Source organism: Notamacropus eugenii, chromosome 2, assembly GCF_028372415.1.
Source record: "Notamacropus eugenii isolate mMacEug1 chromosome 2, mMacEug1.pri_v2, whole genome shotgun sequence".
NCBI lineage: Eukaryota > Metazoa > Chordata > Mammalia > Diprotodontia > Macropodidae > Notamacropus > Notamacropus eugenii.
Window position 1 is genome coordinate 411,344,280 of NC_092873.1, and position 19,696 is coordinate 411,363,975.

The window sequence follows — 19,696 nt, forward strand, 5'->3', positions numbered from 1 at the left end:
AGTACTCATTTTGACAAGATTTTGAGTTCCAATTTTTCTCCCTCCCTTCCTTCCCTTCTTCTTAAAATGGTAGGCAGTTTAATATAGTTTATACATGTGCTATCATGTAAAAATATTTCCATATTGTCACAGTTGTGAAAGAAACAGCTCAAAAGGAAAAAAAAATATAAGAATAAAGTAAGAGAAAAAAAAATATGCTTCAATTTGCATTCAGAGTCCATCAATTCTTTGTCTGGATATGGACAGCATTTTCCTTCCTGAGTCCTTTGTACTAGTCTTGGATCCTTGTGTTGCTGAGAAGAGCTGAGCCATTCATAGTAGATCATCACACAATGTTGTTGATACTGTATGCAGTGTTTTCCTGGTTCTGCTCATTTCACATTGCGTCAGTTCATGTCAGTCTTTCAAGGGTTTTCTGAAATCCACCTATTCACCATTTCTTATTGTACAATAGTATTTTGTTACATTCATATGCTACAGCTTGTTGAGCCAAGCCTCAATTGATGGGCATCCCCTCAATTTCCAATATTTTGCCACCACAAATAGGGCTGCTAGAAATATTTTTGCACCTGTAGGTAATTTCCCTTTTTTATGACCTCTTTGGGGTACAGACCTATTTAAGATACAGACCAATACCCAGTGATATTGCTGGATCAAAGGATATGTTAGATCAAAGGATATTCTGCTCTCCAGAACAGTTGAATCAGTTCACAACTTTGCCAACAGTATATTGTGTCCCAATTTTCCCAAATATTCTCCAAAATTTATCGTTTTCCTTTTCTGTCATGTGAACCAATCTGATAGGTGTGAAGGGTACCTCAGGGTTGTTTTAATTTGCATTTCTCTAATCAAAAGTGATTTAGACCACTTCTGCATATGCTAATAGATGGTTTTGATTTCTTCATCTGAAAGCTAAATATCACATCACATCCTGTGGCCATTTATGAATTAGGAAAAGGTTTATATTCTCGTAAATTTGACTCAATTCTCTGTATGTCTGAGAAATGAGGCCTTTGCTGAAGAAACTTGCTATAAAGATTGTTTCCCAGCTTTCCTTCTAGTCTTGGTTGCATTGGTTTTGTTTGTACAAAAGCTTTTTAATTTAATATAATCAAAATTATCTATTTTACATTTTGCAATGCTCTGTTTCTCTTGTTTGGTCATGAATTCTTCCTCTCCCATTGGATCTGACAGGCAGACTATTCTTTGATCTTCTAATTTTTTTATGGTATCACCCTTTATGTCTAAATTATGCCAAAGGTCTTTTCTAAAAGTCTATTTACTTCCTAAGTTTGTTTCCTACTTATTTTTTGTTTGAATTTATTGAGTTCTGAGAGAGGACAGTTGAGGTCCTCAAATAGTATAATCTGGCTGTCTATTTCTTCCTGTAACTCACTTAACTTCTTTAAGAATTTGGATGTTATACCATTTGGTGCAGACATATTTTGTATTGATATTGCTTCATTGTCTATAGTTTTTTTTGCAAGATACACTTTCCTTCCTTATCTCTTTTAATTAGGTCTGTTTTTGCTTTTGCTTTGTCTGAGATCAGGATTTTTAATCTTGCCTTTTTTTTTTACTTCAGCTGAACCATAATAGATTCTGCTCCAGTCCCTTACCTTTACTTTATGTGTGTCTCTCTGCATCTATTTCTTGTAAACAACATTATACAGAATTCTGATTTTTTATCCCCTCTGCTATCTGTTTTCATTTTTTGGGAGAATTCATCCTATTCACATTACAGTTATGATTACTACCTATGTATTTTCCTCCATCACATTCCTTCTGTCTCCTCTCTCTTCTTTCACCTTTCCCTCCTTGCCAGTGTTTTCCTTCTGTCTATCACCTCCACTGATCTGCCCTCCCCTTCTGTCAGTACTCACCCTCCCTCCCTTTATTTCATCTCTTCTCCTCCTACTTCCTTGTTAGGTAAGATAGATTTCTATACTCAACTGATTACATGTATGATTCCTTCTTTGAGCCAATACTGATGACCCTCATCACCCACCCTCCCATCTTCCCTCTGTTGTAATAGGTCTTTCATGCCTCTTCACGTGAAATAATTTACCCCATTCTACTTCTCCCTTCCTTCTGTACCCATTGTATTCCATTTTCTCATCCCTTAATTTTTTTTATGTCATTCTCTCAAATTCATCTTAAACCCATATCCTCATTAACGATACAATTTTTGAGAATTACAAACATCATCTTCCCATGTAGGGATGTAAATAGTTTAGCTTTTTTGAATCTTTTATGTTTTCTTTTCCCTTTTTTCCTATTTATGTTTCTCTTGGTTCTTGACACTAGAGGTCAAATTTTGGGGTTAGTTCTGGTCTCCTTATGAAAGCCTGAAATCCTATTTCATTGAATGACCATTTCCCCCTTTTCCTCCCCTTGATATATTATGCTTAATTTTGCTGGGTAAGGATTCTTGGTTGTAGTCCTGGTCCTTTGCCTTCCAGAATATCATGTTGCATGACCTCTGATTCTTTATAGTTGTAGCTGCCAAGTCCTGTGTGATCCTGATTGAGATTCCCCACTATTTGAATTCTTTCTTTCTGGCCACTTGTAGTATTTTTTCTTTGAGCTGATAGTTTTGAAATTTGGCTATAATATACCTTGGAGTTTTTATTTGGGGATCTGTTTCCTGAAGCAAGTGGTGGATTCTTTCAATGCCTATTTTGCCTACTGGTTCCAGGACATCAGGGCAGTTTTCCTTGATAATTTCTTTTTTTTTTTTTCTTTTTTTTTCTTTCTTTTGTAATGTTTAACAATCACTGCCATACAATTGTGATTTTATCCCCCCCATCTACCCCCCACTCCCCCCCTCCCTCCCCACGACTGCATACAATTCTGTATAGATTCTACATATACTTTCCTATTGAGTATATTTTCACTATAGTCATGCTATGTAGTCAGACTAAGATAAATGAAAGAAATCGTATAACAAATCAGAACATGATACACAAACACATACACATACACAAACATGATCTGCTACAATATGTGAGTGACTTCCATATTTCTCTCTCTGAGTGTGGCAGGCATTTTGCCTTGAGATCCTCCATTGGGGTTTTTTTTTTTTTTGGTAAGAAGTTCTTGTGTTATTACACAAATCTAAGTCTACCAGAAAAAACTCTCACACACTGTGGTTGTTGCTGTGCATAAAGTTCTCCTGGTTCTGCTCCTTTCACTCAGCATCAGGCCATATAAGTCCTTCCAGGCCTCTCTGAAGTCTTCTTGTTCATCATTTCTTATGGCACAATAGTACTCCATTACATTCATATACCATAATTTATTCAGCCATTCCCCAATTGATGGACATCCCCTTGACTTCCAGTTTTTGGCAACTACATAGAGTGCTGCTATAAATATTTTTGTACATGTGGGACCCTTTCCCATTTTTATGATCTCTTGGGGATATAGTCCTAGTAGTGATATTGCTGGGTCAAAGGGTATGCACATTTTTGTAGCCCTTTGGGCATAGTTCCAAATTGCTCTCCAGAATGGTTGGATGCGCTCACAGCTCCACCAACAATGAATTAGTGTTCCAACTCTCCCACATCCTCTCCAGCATTTATCATTTTCTTGTTCTGTCATGTTTGCCAATCTTATAGGTGTGATGTGGTACCTCAGAGTTGTTTTGATTTGCATCTCTCTAATCAATAGTGATTTAGAGCATTTTTTCATATGATTATAGATAGCTTTAATTTCTTCCTCTGAAAATTGCCTGTTCATATCCTTTGACCATTTATCAATTGGGGAATGACTTGTATGATTATACATTTGGGTCAGTTCTCTATATATTCTAGAAATGAGGCCTTTATCCCCGAGCTTAGCTGTAAAAATTTTTTCCCAATTTATTACATCCCTCCGGATTTTGGTTGCATTGGGTTTGGTTGTGCAAAAACTTCTCAGTTTAATGTAATCAAAGTTATCCATTTTGCATTTCATAATGCATTCTATCTCTCCTTTAGTAAAGAATTCTTCCCTTCTCCATAGATCTGATAAATACACTATTCCTTGCTTCTCCAGTTTGTTCATGGTATCAATCTTTATACCTAAATCATGTACCCATTTGGACTTTATTCTTGTGTACGGTGTCAGGTATGGGTCTATGCCTAATTTCCGCCACACTGTTATCCAGTTTTCCCAGCAATTTTTGTCAAACAATGAGTTCTTATCCCAGAAGCTGGGGTCCTTGGGTTTATCAAACAGAAGGTTGCTATATTCCTTGCCTACTGCATCTTGAGTGCCAAGTCTATTCCACTTGTCTACCTCTCTGTTTCTTAGCCAATACCAAGTGGTTTTGATAATTGCTGCTTTATAGTACAGTTTGAGGTCTGGTAGCGCTAGGCCACCTTCCCAAGCATTTCTTTTCATTAGTCCCTTTGATATTCTGGACCTTTTGTTTTTCCAAATGAATTTTGATATTATTTTGTCCAGCTCTAGAAAGTAATTGTCTGATAGTTTAATTGGTATGGCACTAAATAGGTATATTAATTTGGGTAGAATTGTCATTTTTATTATATTAGCCCGGGCTACCCATGAGCAACTAATGTTTTTCCATTTACTTAAATCTGACTTTATTTGTGCAAAAAGTGTCTTGTAATTGTGTTCATATAATCCCTGGGTTTGTTTTGGCAGGTAGACTCCTAAGTATTTTATACTCTCTACCCTAACTTTAAATGGGATTTCTCTTTCTATCTCTTGCTGTTGGACTTTGTTGCTAATATATAGGAATGCAGAAGATTTGTGTGGGTTTATTTTGTACCCTGCAACTTTGCCAAAGTTGTTTGATAATTTCTTGAAAGATACTATCTAGGTCCTCCTTTGGATTATGGGTTTCAGGGAGTCCAATGATTCTGATATTGTCTCTCCTCGGTCTGTTTTCCAAGTCAGCTGTTTTTCCCATGAGGTATTTTACATTTTTCTTCCATTGTTTTGAACTTGTTTGATTGATTCTTGTCGTCTCGTAGAGGCCTTAGCTTTCACTTGCCCAGTTTTAACTTTAAGATGTTGTTTTCCTCAATTAGCTTTTGTACTTTTCCATTCAGTCAGTTGTACTCTTTGAGTTGTTTTCTTCCATGGATTTTTGTATTTCCTTTTTCTTTTGACTAATTCTACTTTTTAAGCAGTTTTTCTAAGCGATTGACTTTTTAAAAATAATTCTCTTTTAACACGTTCATTTCTTTTCCAATTTTTCTTTTACCTCTCTCATATTATTTTTAAGCTCCTTTTTGAGCTCCTCCAGGAGTTCTTTCTGGGAATGAGATCACTTTCCATTTTCCTTTGGGGTTTTGCCCATAGATGTTTGACATTGCTGTCCTCTTCTGAGTTTGTGTCTTGGTCTTCCCTATCACCATAGTAACTTTCTACAATCCAGATTAATTTTTTATTGTTTATTGCTCATCTTTTTTTTTTTCTGCCTTTTTCCCTTCCTTTTAAATTTAATCTTTATACCCAGGGTAAAAGGGGCACTGTTTCAGGTCTCTTTTGCCCTGGCTTTTTACCTGGTGCTGTACTGATGTTGCCCTGAGGCCCAAAAGGGATCCTCTTGTCTGGTGCTGTGCTGAGGAGATGATGTGGGGATTGGTTGGCACTGCTAGAGGCTTCAGGCATCTGGTAGCTTACTGGATGCTGGGCTGGGTCCTAGCAGTGGTATCTCAGCATGTGCTGAGGCTTGGTGGGTGTTTTCGTATTTCCCTGGGGCTATCCTGAAGCATGTGGGGGTCTGACCACTGGAGGATGCCTGTTTGCCCTGGACTGTGCTGAAGCACATGGTGATTCATGGAATTGGAATCTACAGGTTCCCCTGGCTATGCTAAGGCACATGGTGGGGTCCTGGTGTTGGTATTTGCATGCTCCACCACACTGGGGGTCAGGATCTCTCACTGGTTTGCTGGAATGCTTCCTGTCCTGGAATGCACTTCCCTTTTACCTGAATGAGGTGGACCTTTCTTGTTACTCTTCCAAGTTGCTTGGGTAAACAATTGTCTTGCCCCTTCTTTTTGCTGGTTCTGTTGTTCTAGGATTTGTTTTGAGACAATATTATATAATTGTTTGGAGGTGACTATGGGAAAGTTACAGCAATTTACAACTTACTCTGCCATCTTGGCTCCCCCATTTTGTTTTTTGTACTGCATTTTTCCCATGTGCATTTTAAATATTTTAAATTATTATATGTTATTTTGTGAGTTTCTGAGCTTTATGGGCATATCTTCATTAAATTTCATTTATCATATTTTCTTTTTCTTCTATGTTAATGGCATTTTAAAATGGAACTTTTTCTTTGTGGGGTGGGAGGTTAACCGATAAACATTTATTAAGGACTTCCTATGTGCCAGAAACTGTGCTAAGTACTGGGGATATAAAAAGAGCAAAAAAGTACAGCCCCTTGCTTAAAGGAGCTTTTATTCTAAATGGGGGAGAAAATATGCAAATAACTACGTACATATTAAGATATATGTATATGTGCATGTGTATATATGTGTATAAATGTATGTATAGGTACATATACACACATACATATATATACATACACATATATGTATACATGATCATCCCTAGCATGGGGGGAGGGAGAAAAGGCTTCCTCCAGAAGGTTTGCTGAATTTTGAAGGAAGCCATGAAATCCTGGAGCTAAGTTGAGGGGGGAGATCATTCCAAGCCTAAGGAACAGTCAGTGGAAATGGGCAGATGCTAAGAAATAATATGAAATGATGCTATACTTTGTAACGCTGTCATCAAGTTGACCAAACTCCTCTCTGTCATACTTGATTTTGCCTCTTCTATCATTCCCACATCCAATCAATTGACAAGTTTCATCAATTCTAATTTTGCATCTTTTTTAACTCCTTTTTCCTCCTTTCTACTGACACTGAAATCACTCTAGAGTAGGCCTTGATTATATTGGCTGGTCAATTATAAGCCACCTAAAAGTTCTTCCTGTCTCCAGTTTATACCCTGTCTTCTAGTCTGTCTGTCATTCTCTGGCCTGAGCAGTCTTACTATCTCACCACTCTGGTTATGTTTTCATGTTACTCCTCTACTCAGAAACTTTCCAAGGCTCCCCATTGTCTCTTAAATAGAGTATGAACACCTGAATCTTATATTATCTTATCTAATCTGGATCTTCTCTCCAACCTGTCTCTCTACCTTTATGCAACAGTATTCTTCTTTACATATTCTAAACTCCAGCCATAGTAAATTCCTCTTCCTCCGTCATTCTTATTCAGTTATTTTCGTCTCTGTGTTTGCTCACATTGCCCCCTGGGCTTAGAATGTCCTCGTAGAATTGCCCCAGCAGTCTCCACCCTCTGATATGCATTCCTTCAAAGTTCAACTCTTGAGGTGTTTTCTGTGAAGCTTTCCTTAACTTTACTTGCCCTTAGCTATGAACTTTCCCTTTTCCAATTTCTCGTTGCTTTTTGCTTAGCTTCTTTACGTTTATCATGTTTCTTTTTTCTTTTGTTAAGTCATTTTTCAGTCACGTTTGACTCTTTATGACCCCATTTGGGGTTTTCTTGGCAGAGATGATGAAGTGCTTTCCTATTACCTTCTCCAGATCATTTTCTAGATGAGGATACTGAGGCAAACTATGTTTAGTGACTTGCTCAGTGTCACACAGTAAGTGTCTAAGGCCAGATTTGAACTCAGGAAGATGAATCTTCCTGACTCCAGACCCAGCATTCCCTCCACTGCATTACCTACCCTTCCCACTTTTATCATACTGTCCCTTTTGTTACAGTTTTTTTTTTCTGTATGCATGTCATTTTCTTCCAGTAGATTAAGACTATGTTCTGTGTCATAACTAGCTTTGTATCCCTAGCACCTTGAATGTAGATGGAATTAAATAGGTCCTCATCATATAGGTTTCAAATAAGTTATTTCTATCAATCAGGTAGATTCATCAATCAGGAATTAGTATAAATCAGTATAAAAATTATATTGCACTTACATCAGAGAAATCTAAAATGTGTAAATTTGCTTCAGTTTCTATATTCTTCTTTGCTTTCTTTTTAGTGCCATAATGTACAAATTTTCTCACTGATGATGACAATAATCCATCAGACCATTCCATATTGTTCATATCCATTTGACCATAGAGTTCGCCAAGAGTAATGCATTTTGGATTTAAAGTGAAAATCTCTACTTTCCCTTTTTTTCCTGCAACCTAAAACACACCAGTATTTGTTTTAGAAAAAAATGAGTACATATACATAGAAGAAATTATCATTTGTTAATTTCAATTGCATTATCATTTGTTGGCAAAATGGATAGTATAGACCCTGGGCACATAAGTTTAAAACAAAATTCTTCATGAAGACTAGACCCTGTAGTACACCATTAGTATAGCTGGAAGATAAATTAAAAACCACATGCTTACTAAAACTAATTAGAGTACACAATATAAAAACATCAATAATCTTCCACCAAAAAAGAGGACAAAACCATGAACAGAAAAAATTACATGTAATATATTCTTTTCTAATACAGCTTGTCTACGTATAAATATTATCTAAGCAGCCCCTGAATTATGAGCCAAAGGCAATAAGTGTCTTAAAATAGTCCTCCTAAAATATCTTGTCTTCTTTTCAACAAGGACTTTCCTGGTAGCATGTCAACTACATAGCAGTGACATTAACCCTGCTGTCTCACACATCCCCCTGACTTCCATCTGTTTTTAGTAATCTCCAGGCTCCTTTACTGTGTTTTCATCACTTGAAGTCAAGACATTGCAATATTTTTCAAATGGAGCATATAAACCCACCTGACATGATAATATTTTGTAGTCATCTTCCCCACCCTAACAACTTGCAGACACCCTATATAATTCTGTGAAACCAAGAACACTCCATAATTATTTTGTTTATTAAAATAATTATATAATACTTTGACCCTTACAATGACCTTGCATGCTAGGTATTACAAGAGTTTTATCCCCATTTTATAGATGAGAAAACTGAAGTTCAAAGAGGTAAGTATCTTGCCTAGGGTATATCATATAGTGTCACAGGCAGAATTTCAATCCAGTTCTCTCTTGACTCTTAATAACACATTCTCCACTATGTTGGACTCAAAGATGTATCCTTGATCCAATTTTATCTTGCCCATTGAAACCTCTTATTCAAATACCAAAATCTTCCTTCAACTTCATTACTGAATTGTTCCTCTTCTCCAATGCTCAAATAAAACTGAGTCCAATACTTGTTTACTGTCAACTTAGATAAAGGAAACTTCCTTCTCATCTACTGAGTTTCCTTCTGACATCACCTGTGTAGAAGCCAATTATTCATAAACTCTTAAAAAACCTCAACAACCTGTAAAGTGAGTTAACCAACATAAGTTCTGCCCTGGGGGAGGTTGAATATAAGATAAGCAACATAATAAACACATTAAAAGATGATATAAAAAATCAAGAAGACCATGATTTAAGTTCAGAGGAAATCCAAGCAACATGGGGAATACATTCCTAAAAAAACGCTATGTAACCTGAAACTAGGTGACTGAACCATTGAGTCTATTATGGAAAATTGAGGCATGGGAACCAGCAATCAAAAACTGATCATGCTAATTCATTAAAAGAGTGCTTAATGACAAAATGTTATAACTGAATTAACATCTTTAAAGCACGTACTAAAAATTATAGCTTGACATAAACACACACACAATTGGTTCAAAATTGTTCTTACAAAATCAATGCCAGTAACTCACCAATGCATTGGATTACCTGGATTTTCCTTTTGGGAGGTGCTGGGCAGTGGTTAAAGAGTTAGGATGAGATTTGAAGAAGGTATGTCTGACATACCACATAGAGGTGAAGCTCGGGAGCTTTAGAGTTGAAACACTGGTTATATGACATAAAATACATGCACATCATACAGGATAACTGGGGGAAGGGTGGGCCATCTGAATGTATATAAATTAAGGAAGCTGTACATGCTAAACCCTTAATGGAATCCTATTAAATATTTCATGTATTGGTACTCTTACCTGTGAAGTCCCTTCCTGGTTTTCAGGTGTAGATGTACTTAAAGTTGGTAAAACAATTAAAGCTTTTTCTAAAATTTTTCTTATTGTAGTTTTCCCTCCTCCTGTTGGGCCTACTAACATCACACCAATACAAGCCTAAAAATCAAATTGCAAAGATTAGCCCCTTCCTAAAATGTAAAAGTCCCATTTTAGTTATATCCCTTCAGCATAATAAATATTTTCTCAATATAAATGCTAATGATTAAAAGCACTTTCTAAACAGAAGAACTTCTTCAAGCAAAACATTTAAATAACATCTTGAGAAAATATGCATGTGATCACAGTCTCAATAAAACTCAAAATCACTGGAAAAAATGGTCAAAAATTGATTAACTATGGAAAAGAACAGATTCTTATTTAAGTTCCTGATTCTATGATTCTATGAATCTGTTCCCAGATGCAGTCATACAACAAACATTTATTCAAGTGTACTATGTACAATGCATTACAATGGGCTCTAGAGAAGACAGAAATATAAATAAGATGAGTTTCATATGAAATGAAAAATCATTCGTTAAGCCCTTCACAAGGATTGAGCCCTTGTAGCAGGCACTGTGCTAAATTCTGGCAAAACAAATACAAGCAAGTACTCTGAGGAGTGTTACATTAAAAAATAGCATGCATAACTCCATTTTGCCCTTTATCTACTTTTTTGGTGGAGTTAATTCTCAACTTCATGTAAGTCACCTGATTCTGGAGAAGTTACGAGATTATTCCCTGTCCCAACTATCATCTAATTTAAGGAATGTCACATATCGACCACTCTCCCTCTCACCTCAATGTCTCTTGATCCCTTCCACTAATAAGAAACCAGGGGTCTCCTTTTTTCACTCCCTCCAAACTGGATGCTACACAATTAATATACAGTTTGGAGGGAGTGAAAAACCAAGAACCTTGGTACCCCATTTGTGTCTGAAAAGCTAAATAAGTCATCTGGATGTAACAACTTGGTATCTTGTTCCACCATAATCCTTGTTTATATTCTAACAGGAAATGCATATATAGGAGAGCTAGAGTTATCATCATGGCTTGGAAATGAAAGAAAAGTGAGTATGGTGGAACTAGGATCATTTAGGATAAGGCTGATAAATTAGAGCCTAGGGCACAGGGATAGAAGGCTAAGTTCCAGTGGGAGGAGGATGAGGATGACGCCTGATGAAAGAGGGTATGGTTTCAATGTGGCTTCTCAAAAAAAAAACAAAACAAAAAACCCCAACAAAACAAAAACTAAACCTCAAAACCAACCAACCAACCAACCAATGAACCAACAAAAACAAAATAAAAAAGCTCTCAGGATACTGTAGTTTGTCTCTTTCCAGATATGTTCTTAGTACAAAGTGATGTACATATTCTTATGTTTGACATTGTTAAATGTTTTTCTTTCAAGACATTTTCAATCACAGAACTGAACTGGGTAGATTTATCCACAATCCAAACTTCATATGGTAATTAAGAAGTTTGTAAAGACAACATAAGAACCCCTTACCCTGTAATCCCATTCTAACTTTGTTTGATTCCTTTATCTCTGCCCAGCATGGTGAAAAAAACAAGATGGAGTGAAAACTGATTCAAGGAGGACATAAAATTTGAAAATGGATCTGATGATTTTAAGGAAATCCTGAAAAAGTTTTTTCCATTCCCTTTCAACCCTTGCTTAATAGAAGATATGACAATATCCTAAAGATCATGAAAGACTACGGGAAAGAGGAAGAAAAAAATGAAATAAAGAATTGTAGCCACAGGGGCAGGGCCAAGATGGCAGAGTAACAGCATGCACCTTCTGCTATTGTGGAAATACAATCAGGATAACACAAGTTCTGGCAGCTTCTACATTAAGGGATTGAAGGGCTTGGAATAGGATATTCCAGAAGTCAAAGGAACTAGGATTAAAACCAAGAATCACCTAACCAGCAAAACTGAGTATAATACTTCAGGGGAAAAAATGGTCATTCAATGAAATAGAGGACTTTCAAGCATTCTTTATGAAAAGACCAGAGCTGAATAGAAAATTTGATTTTCAAACACAAGAATCAAGAGAAGCATGAAAAGGTAAACAGGAAAGGAAAATCATAAGGGACTCATTAAAATTGAACCGCTTACATTCCTATATGGAAAGATAATTTTTATAACCCTTGAGACTTTTCTCAGTACTAGGGTAGTTCAAGGGATTATATACATATAGACAGAGGGCACAGGGTGAGTTGAATAGGAAGGGATGATACATAAAAAAATTTAAGGGGTGAGAGAAGAATATATTGGGAGGAGAAAGGGAAAATTAGAATAGGGAAAAGTTATCTCTCACATAAAAGAGGTAAGAAAAAACTTTTTCAATGGAAGGGAAGAAAGGGGAGGTGAGAGGGAAAAAGTGAACCTAATTCTCATTACATCTGATTTAAGGAGGGAATAATATGAACACTCAATTTTCTATGAAACTCTATCTTACACTACAAGAATGTAGGGTAGAAGGGGATAATTGGGGGGTGGAGGGATGATTGAAGGAGGACAAATGGAAGGAGGGCATAATTAGAAGTAATGAGGAGGGATAGGTCAAAAGAGAGAACAGAATAAATAGGGGGCAGGATAGAATGGAGGGAAATATAGTTAGTCTTCCACAATATGACTTTTATGTAAGTCTTTTGCATAACTACGCATGCATAACATATATCCAATTGCTTGCCTTCTCAGTGGGGATGAATGGGGAGGAAGGAAGGGAGAGAAGTTTTAAAAACAAAAGTTAAAAATTGTTTTTACATGCAACTGGGAAATAAGATATATAGGCAATGAGGTATAGAAATTTATCCTGTCCTCCAAGCATATAGAGGGGATGGGGATAAGAGAAGGGAGAGATATGATAGAAGAAAGGGCAGATTGGGGGAAGGGTAATCAGAATGCATGCTCTCTTGGCATGGGCAGAGGGGAGAGATGGGGAGAAAATTTGGAACTCAAAATCTTGTGGAAATGAATGTTGAAAACTAAAAATAAATAAATAAAGTAGAATTAAAAAAAAGAAAAAAAGAATTGTAGCCACTGCTAAGAGATGAGAAGGTATAATTTAAAGGGAGGAGAATTGTCCAAAAAAAGTATTGTAATTACTTTACTTAATGCTTAGTAGTTTTACAGAAGAAGAAAGGTCCCTATATAGTCAGGGTCTCTGGGCTGTGGACTTTTTTGGAATGGGCAGAAGAATGTTCTTGGCAAGGACTTGATGAGATAATGCCTACATGCCTCATAAGGAAGATACTTATATATAAGAAAACTAATATTGCCTCTGGGTGGTAGAATTAAGTTATGAACAATCCTGCCCCTAGGACTAAGCTGAGTCACCAGTGAGCCAACACAAGATTGTTACTGTCTCTTGAAAGTCTCATGCAAATCAACAGTGGCTTATTAAGCACCTTCAACGTGTTTAGCCAGCATTCTGTGGGATCTAAAAGAAGTATAATCCATGTCTCTTTCCTTAAAGGACATTAGCTAGGGAGATAAAATTAAAATACATAAGAGAAGAGAAAAGATTAGGTACTAAACTTCCCAGATAATTATTATGTGTATTACCAGGTTTCAAAGAAAAGAAGAATATGGTGTGAGACTGAGTTACTTGGAAAAGTTTTTATGAGAGCAAATAATACTTAGAATTTAAAAAAGATGAATAGAAGGCATACCAGGTTGAGGGAAGTCATGAAGCAAAAATTTGGAAATGTACATGGTGTGTGGAAAACAGCAGGCCCTAGAGGCTAGTCTAAAGCAAAGGTGCCTATTTAAAGTAGAGGGTGCCTTTGGAGGTTCTTAAACTGAAGAAATATAAGCTCCTTAAGCACAGAGTCTGTTCAATTTCTTTATTTGAAAACTCACTATCTAGAATAGTGTGTGTTCCATTTGACTGCCTTTCTAAACAACAAAGGTAGTGCTATAGACCCCCCAAAAAGAAAGACCATCTAAGTTTGGAGAGTGGTTTCTTACCAGATTGACCATAATTTGCAGTTCCTAATGGTTTTTATCTCCTATGCCAATTAAAAGGTTTTTTACAGTTTAATAATTTTAATTATTAAATATTTTAAAAATTAATAAATACTTGTAGATTGTCTGAGTGGGAGGCAAATGGTCATATAAGTACACCAGGAAGTTTGGCTGCAGTGTACTACATGGAATAAAAAAGTAAAAACTAGAGGTATATTTAGGGGGCAGTAGGAAGGAGAGGAATCAAGAATGAAGAAGAAAGAGGAGCATGAGTACAGAAGATAGTGTGTTCGCCCTTCGTTGCCGAAGAAGACCATGCCATCAGAGAAATAATGACAAGACTTGCCCTTGACTTTGTTTTGAGTGAGGGAGGGCTGTGCAGGTCACCAGACTCACTTCTCCTCCAGAGCCATCTGGATCCAGTGACCAGATATTCATCAGGATGACTGGAGATGACCCAGGATGAGGCAATTGGGGTTAAGTGACTTGTCCAAGGTCACACAGCTAGTGAGTATCAAGTGTCTGAGGAGAGATTTGAACTCAGGTCCTCCTGACTCCTGCATTGGTGCCTAGCTGCCCTCAGGAGATAGTAACAGAGATGAGGATAAGCAGAATAATATAATGTAAAAGACAAGAGTGAAAAGATTTTCAAGAGGAATTTGCTAGTGAATAATAAAATGCTGCAGAGTTCATAGATTGAAAGATTGAGAGATAATTCTCAACTTGAACTCTGAAAATGAACTTTCTGTAGAATGGTAAAGGGAGAAGCTAAGTTGTAGGCACAGGAGTAAGTAGATGGGGAAGCTAGGTGGCTCAGAGGATATAGTGCTGGGTCTGAAGTAGGAAGACGAATCTGACACTAACTAGTTGTGTGACCCTGGTCAACTCAAGGAAATATAGGCAGCAGAGAAGGAATATTTATTTGAGAAGTAAATGAGAGGAAGGTGAGAAATTTGATGGTGTCTGAAGGAATTTGTGTGTTTGTGGGCAAAGGAGAAGGAGTTGAGCATTTAGTGAAGGATTAGATGAGGGAAAAAGAAGAGTCAGTGTCTCCAAGATTTCTTGACTGTGAGACTAGAAGGAAGGTCGTGCTACAAAAATAAATGTGTTTTTTTTCCATGTGAGAACTGCTGGTTCATTTTTTTGAGCAACTACTTATTGGGGATAGTTCCTCTGTATACTGAAATTGTTTGTGTTAAGGATTAATGATTAGTTTTACAAGAAATTGAAATTTCTTTAAAAAATGAAGAAATGGGAAAACTAGAATTTGGGATAGTGGTAGAGATGGTTTGTTTTAGGTAAGTTGGTTTTGACATGATGATGACATATTCAAACATAAATATCCTGTTGACAGTTGTGAGTAGGAGACTGTTAAATGTAAGAAGTCAGGAATAAAGAGTATGTTTGGGAATCAGTCAGAGGATGTAGGGATACCGAAACTTAGAGCTGGAAGTGAACTCAGAAGCCCTCTAATCCAGCCTTTTAACTTTATAGGTAAGGACATTTAAAGTTCAAACCCCTGTCATTTAAGGCCCAATACAATTTGGCTTCGCTCTCCTCCTCCAGGACTTTCTCTAAGGTATTAATGTTCCAGTAAAATCAGATGACTCACTTTCTCTCAAACATCCACTAGATTTTCCAAACCTCACATCTTTGCTCGAATGAGTCCTTGTGATTGTTATACAACCTGAATACTCATGAATTCCTTCTCTTCCTTTTCCATAGTAACTTTTGAAAAACCTCTTTTCTCTTCAAGTCCTCAATAATACCTTATTATAATAAGCGATGATCTTCTGCTCCAATCTCCTCAGCTAACCATTCTTAAAATTTCTCAGCATTATGATTTATTCTTTCCTTTTCTGGTCATTCTTGAAGAAGGATCTCTCTCATTCACTAAAGCCTAATCCCAATATAAGCACACATTGATCTCATTTCTTCTGACCTCCTCCCAGGACCTTATTCCTTTTCTATTGTGGATATTCAATTTCTTTCCCTCCACTGGCCCCTTCCCATCTCCACACAAACATTCAATCCTAACAAAACTAAACCAAACCAAACCCAAACAAATTTTACTTTCACCCATAATCTATCTCCTTAGCTCTTTTCTCTTATTCAGTGATAAGCTTTTTTAAAAATAAAGTTGTCTATATATGATGCCTCCACTCTAACACTAGTCATTCTCCTTTGCTTTTTGTAATATTCCTTGTACTCTCATCCTCCTACTGAAACCATTCTCTCCAAATCACCAGTTGCCTAACGGCTACATAAAAATCCATTTTCAGTCTACATCCCCTCTAATTCCTCTGTAATATCTCACGTAGTGTTGATTGCTGCTTTCTTTTAGATATTCTCTCCTCTCTTGGCTTCAGGACACAATACTCTCCTGCTTCTTCTAACCTATCTAATAAGTCCTCATCCTGTTTTTAATCTTCTAAAGTAGATATTCCTCAAGCTGCTGTCTTTGATTCTTTTTCTTTTCTCTCTTTCCTGGTAATCTCTGGTAATCTCATTCATTCCCATACATATATAGTTAATTATGTTACACACCATAGGAAGTAATCACAAAGAAAGGACAACAGTTGAGATGAACAGAAACTTACAGGACACAAAATCCAAGAAAGGAGCCAGTATTAAAATCCATGACCCCAAATGACTCTTATGTCATAAGACAAATGCCTACAGGTAAAGTAGCAAATTAGAGAGAAACTCAGAGTAGCTAATAACTTCTTGACTAGCCTTTGTGATAATCTCATTCTTTAAAAGGTAGAGACACCAACAAAGGAAAATTCTATTCTGAATGTGATTCTCACTAATAGGGAAGAACTACTTGCAAGGGTGAAAATGATTGGAACTTTGCAGGGAAGTGACCATTTTGTCTTAAACTTCATGAGAGAGGAGGGGAGGAAAGCCAGGTATAATGTGCCATGTGCCCTAGATTTGGGGAAAACAGATCTCAATAGAGTTCAGAAAAGGAGAAGTAAAGTCCCATGGAGTGAAATTCCTTCAGACCAAGTCAGCCCAGGAGGAATGGCAGATGCTCAAGAATGAAATTCTGAAGACACAAACAGAAACCATTCCAATAAGGAAGCAAAATGAGATTGCTTTGGAAGGGACCAATGAGGATGAACAAGGAACTTACCAATCAGGTTAGACATTCAAGTACAAAGCATGGAGGCAAGGCCAGATAAGAAGCAGATAAACATATACATACGTATGTATATAGCTACATATAAGTTGTATGTGTTTTATATATATGCATGTGTATATATATGTGTATATATATATATATATGAGATTTATATATATGTAACAATATAAATGTGGCATAGTTAGAAATGTTAACGTTCAGAATGAGCTAGTGGGAGTGAAGGATGCTAAGAAAACAAAAAGGTATTTTTTAAAAAGTTACACTGAGAGAAAAAGGAAAATCAAAGAAAAGACAAAATCTCTGCTTACATATATGAGATTACATATATAATATATATTGTATATATAAAATCTCTGCTCATGTATATGAGATGATACTAACTGAAAACAATGAGAAAGAATGAGAAAGAATCGCTACTTTGCTTTTATTTTGTTTCTGTCTTCTCTGCAAAGTGAAATAACCCTTAACTTGGAAATTACAGATCAAAAGTGACTAACAGGAAGTTGATAAATAAGGAGATAGTAAAAGAACTCCTGGCTATCCTTAATAAGCTCGTCAGCTGGGTCAGATGAGGTATAGCCTTAAGACTCCACAGAACTGGTATATGTGATTGCGGAGTCACTGTCAATCATACTTGAAAAATTGTGGAGGTAAAGAGAAGTGCTAAGAAATTAAAGAACAAATGTCCAGATTTTTTAAAAATAGAAGAGAACAGAGTCTGCAAAATACAGCCCAGTAACCTTGACTTCATTTCCTGGAAAAATTCTAAAATGAATCTTCTATTAAAAAGCTGGTTAGTCAACATTTAATTGGATATAGCTTTTTCAAGAAAAGGTCATGCCAAACTAACCTCATTTTCTTTTTGGAAAAGATTACTGAACTAAGAATGTCAATATTTATTGATAATGTTAATTAATATATTGATTCATGTTTGTATATTAAGAACTATATGATATTATCAGCACATTAGGAAATCTGGTTGCAGTGTTCTGAATGTATTAAAGGGAGAAGACTGGAGGTAAAAAGGCCAGTCAAAATTTTTGTTGTTGCTAAGTCATTTTTCAGTTGCATCTGATTTTCCAAAACCCTATTTGGCATTTTCTTGGCAAGGACACTAGAATGATTTGCCATTTCCTTCTTCAGCTCATTTTACAGATGAAGAACTAAGGCAAGCAGGGTTAAGTGACTTGCCCAGGATCACACAGCTAGTTAGTGTCTGAGGCCAGATTTGAACCCAGGAAAATTCATCTTCCTGACTTCAGGCCTACATCTCTATCCACTGTGCCATCTAGTTCTCCAGTCAAAATTTAGGGGGCACCAAAAGGGAGAAAGGCTCAGTTTTAGCAAACTTTTTGATGGTGTTCTTATGGAGAAAGAGAAGAGATATGAATCAGATGACAATATAATTAGATGGACTCAGAGTTGGCTGGATGGCCCAACTCCAAGGGTAGCTCAGTGGCACAGTGGAAAGGTGCTGGTGGAATACCCTAGGGAACTGTGCCTGGTCTTGTTCTGTTTAATGAATTGAATAAAATACTTGAATGACTTAAATAAAATCATAGAAGTAATGTTCTTCAAATTTGGAGATGACTCCATTGGGAAGGATAGCTAATGCTCTGAATGACAGTCAGGATTCTAAATGATAATGAAAGTCTAGAACACTGTGAAGTCTTGTACTGGGCATCAAAAATCATTCATACATAAAAGACTGAGGCATCAGGGATAGATATCAATTGTTCTGAAGAAGATCTGAAGATTTTAGTGGACTCCAGTTTCTACAGGAGTCAACGGCAGCTGAAATAGTTAATGTGAATTTGCATTGCATTAATAAGGGCATAGTTTCTAGAAATAGGAAGGTGATAGTTCTGCTTTACTCTGCCCTCATCAAACCTCATCTGGAATATTGTATTCAGTTCTGGGCACTATGACATAAGAATAGTATCAATAAAGAGTGTCCAGAGATTAGTGACCAGGTTGGTGAGTCAAAGACTCGCATGAAAAAAACATGAATGCTTAGTCTGAAGGAAAGGGGATTCAGGAAGGACATAATGGATATGTATTTTAAGGATTGTTTTGGGAAGGATGGATGAATCTTGTTCTGTTTAACCCAGAAATCAGAACCAGAAACAATTAGTGGAAACAGCAAAGAAGTAAATTTAGGCTTAATGTCAGGGAAACAAACAAAACAAACAAACAAAACCAAAAATCCCCATCCTAACACAGCTTGAGACTTGAAAGGTGATAGGTTCCCCCGCCTTGGAGGCCTTTGAGCAGAAATTGGATGATGGCTTGTCAGTTGTATTAACAGTGTGGATTCCTTTCGTATATGAGTTGGATTGGATGACCGCCCAGGTTCATTTCAACTCTCAAAAATCTGGGATTCTGTGTTTTTATGAAATGTTAATCTTTAATTTTGAATCTCTCTACTGAACTCTGGACCAGAGGATCTAATATTCACACAAGTACAGAGAAATCTCTGGAAATCAGTGACAAGGGAAAAACAGTCAGCAAACTTGCTTGTGCACAAAGTGCTCTTTACTCTCCCCTTCTTGCAATGTG

The 19,696-nt window shown here is 36.6% G+C and overlaps 1 protein-coding gene across 1 annotated transcript in view; it reads right to left on the bottom strand.

Annotated features, from left to right (window-relative positions):
• The window catches only part of DNAH14 (dynein axonemal heavy chain 14), a 404,178-nt gene that overhangs the window by 219,226 nt on the left and 165,256 nt on the right, over positions 1 to 19,696 (bottom strand). Inside the window, exons 38-39 of the mRNA XM_072647720.1 lie at positions 9,997 to 10,131; positions 7,961 to 8,176 (exon numbers count right to left, since the gene is read on the bottom strand). Coding sequence (XP_072503821.1) covers positions 7,961 to 8,176; positions 9,997 to 10,131 — 351 coding nt within the window. The remainder of the gene's footprint in view (positions 1 to 7,960; positions 8,177 to 9,996; positions 10,132 to 19,696) is intronic.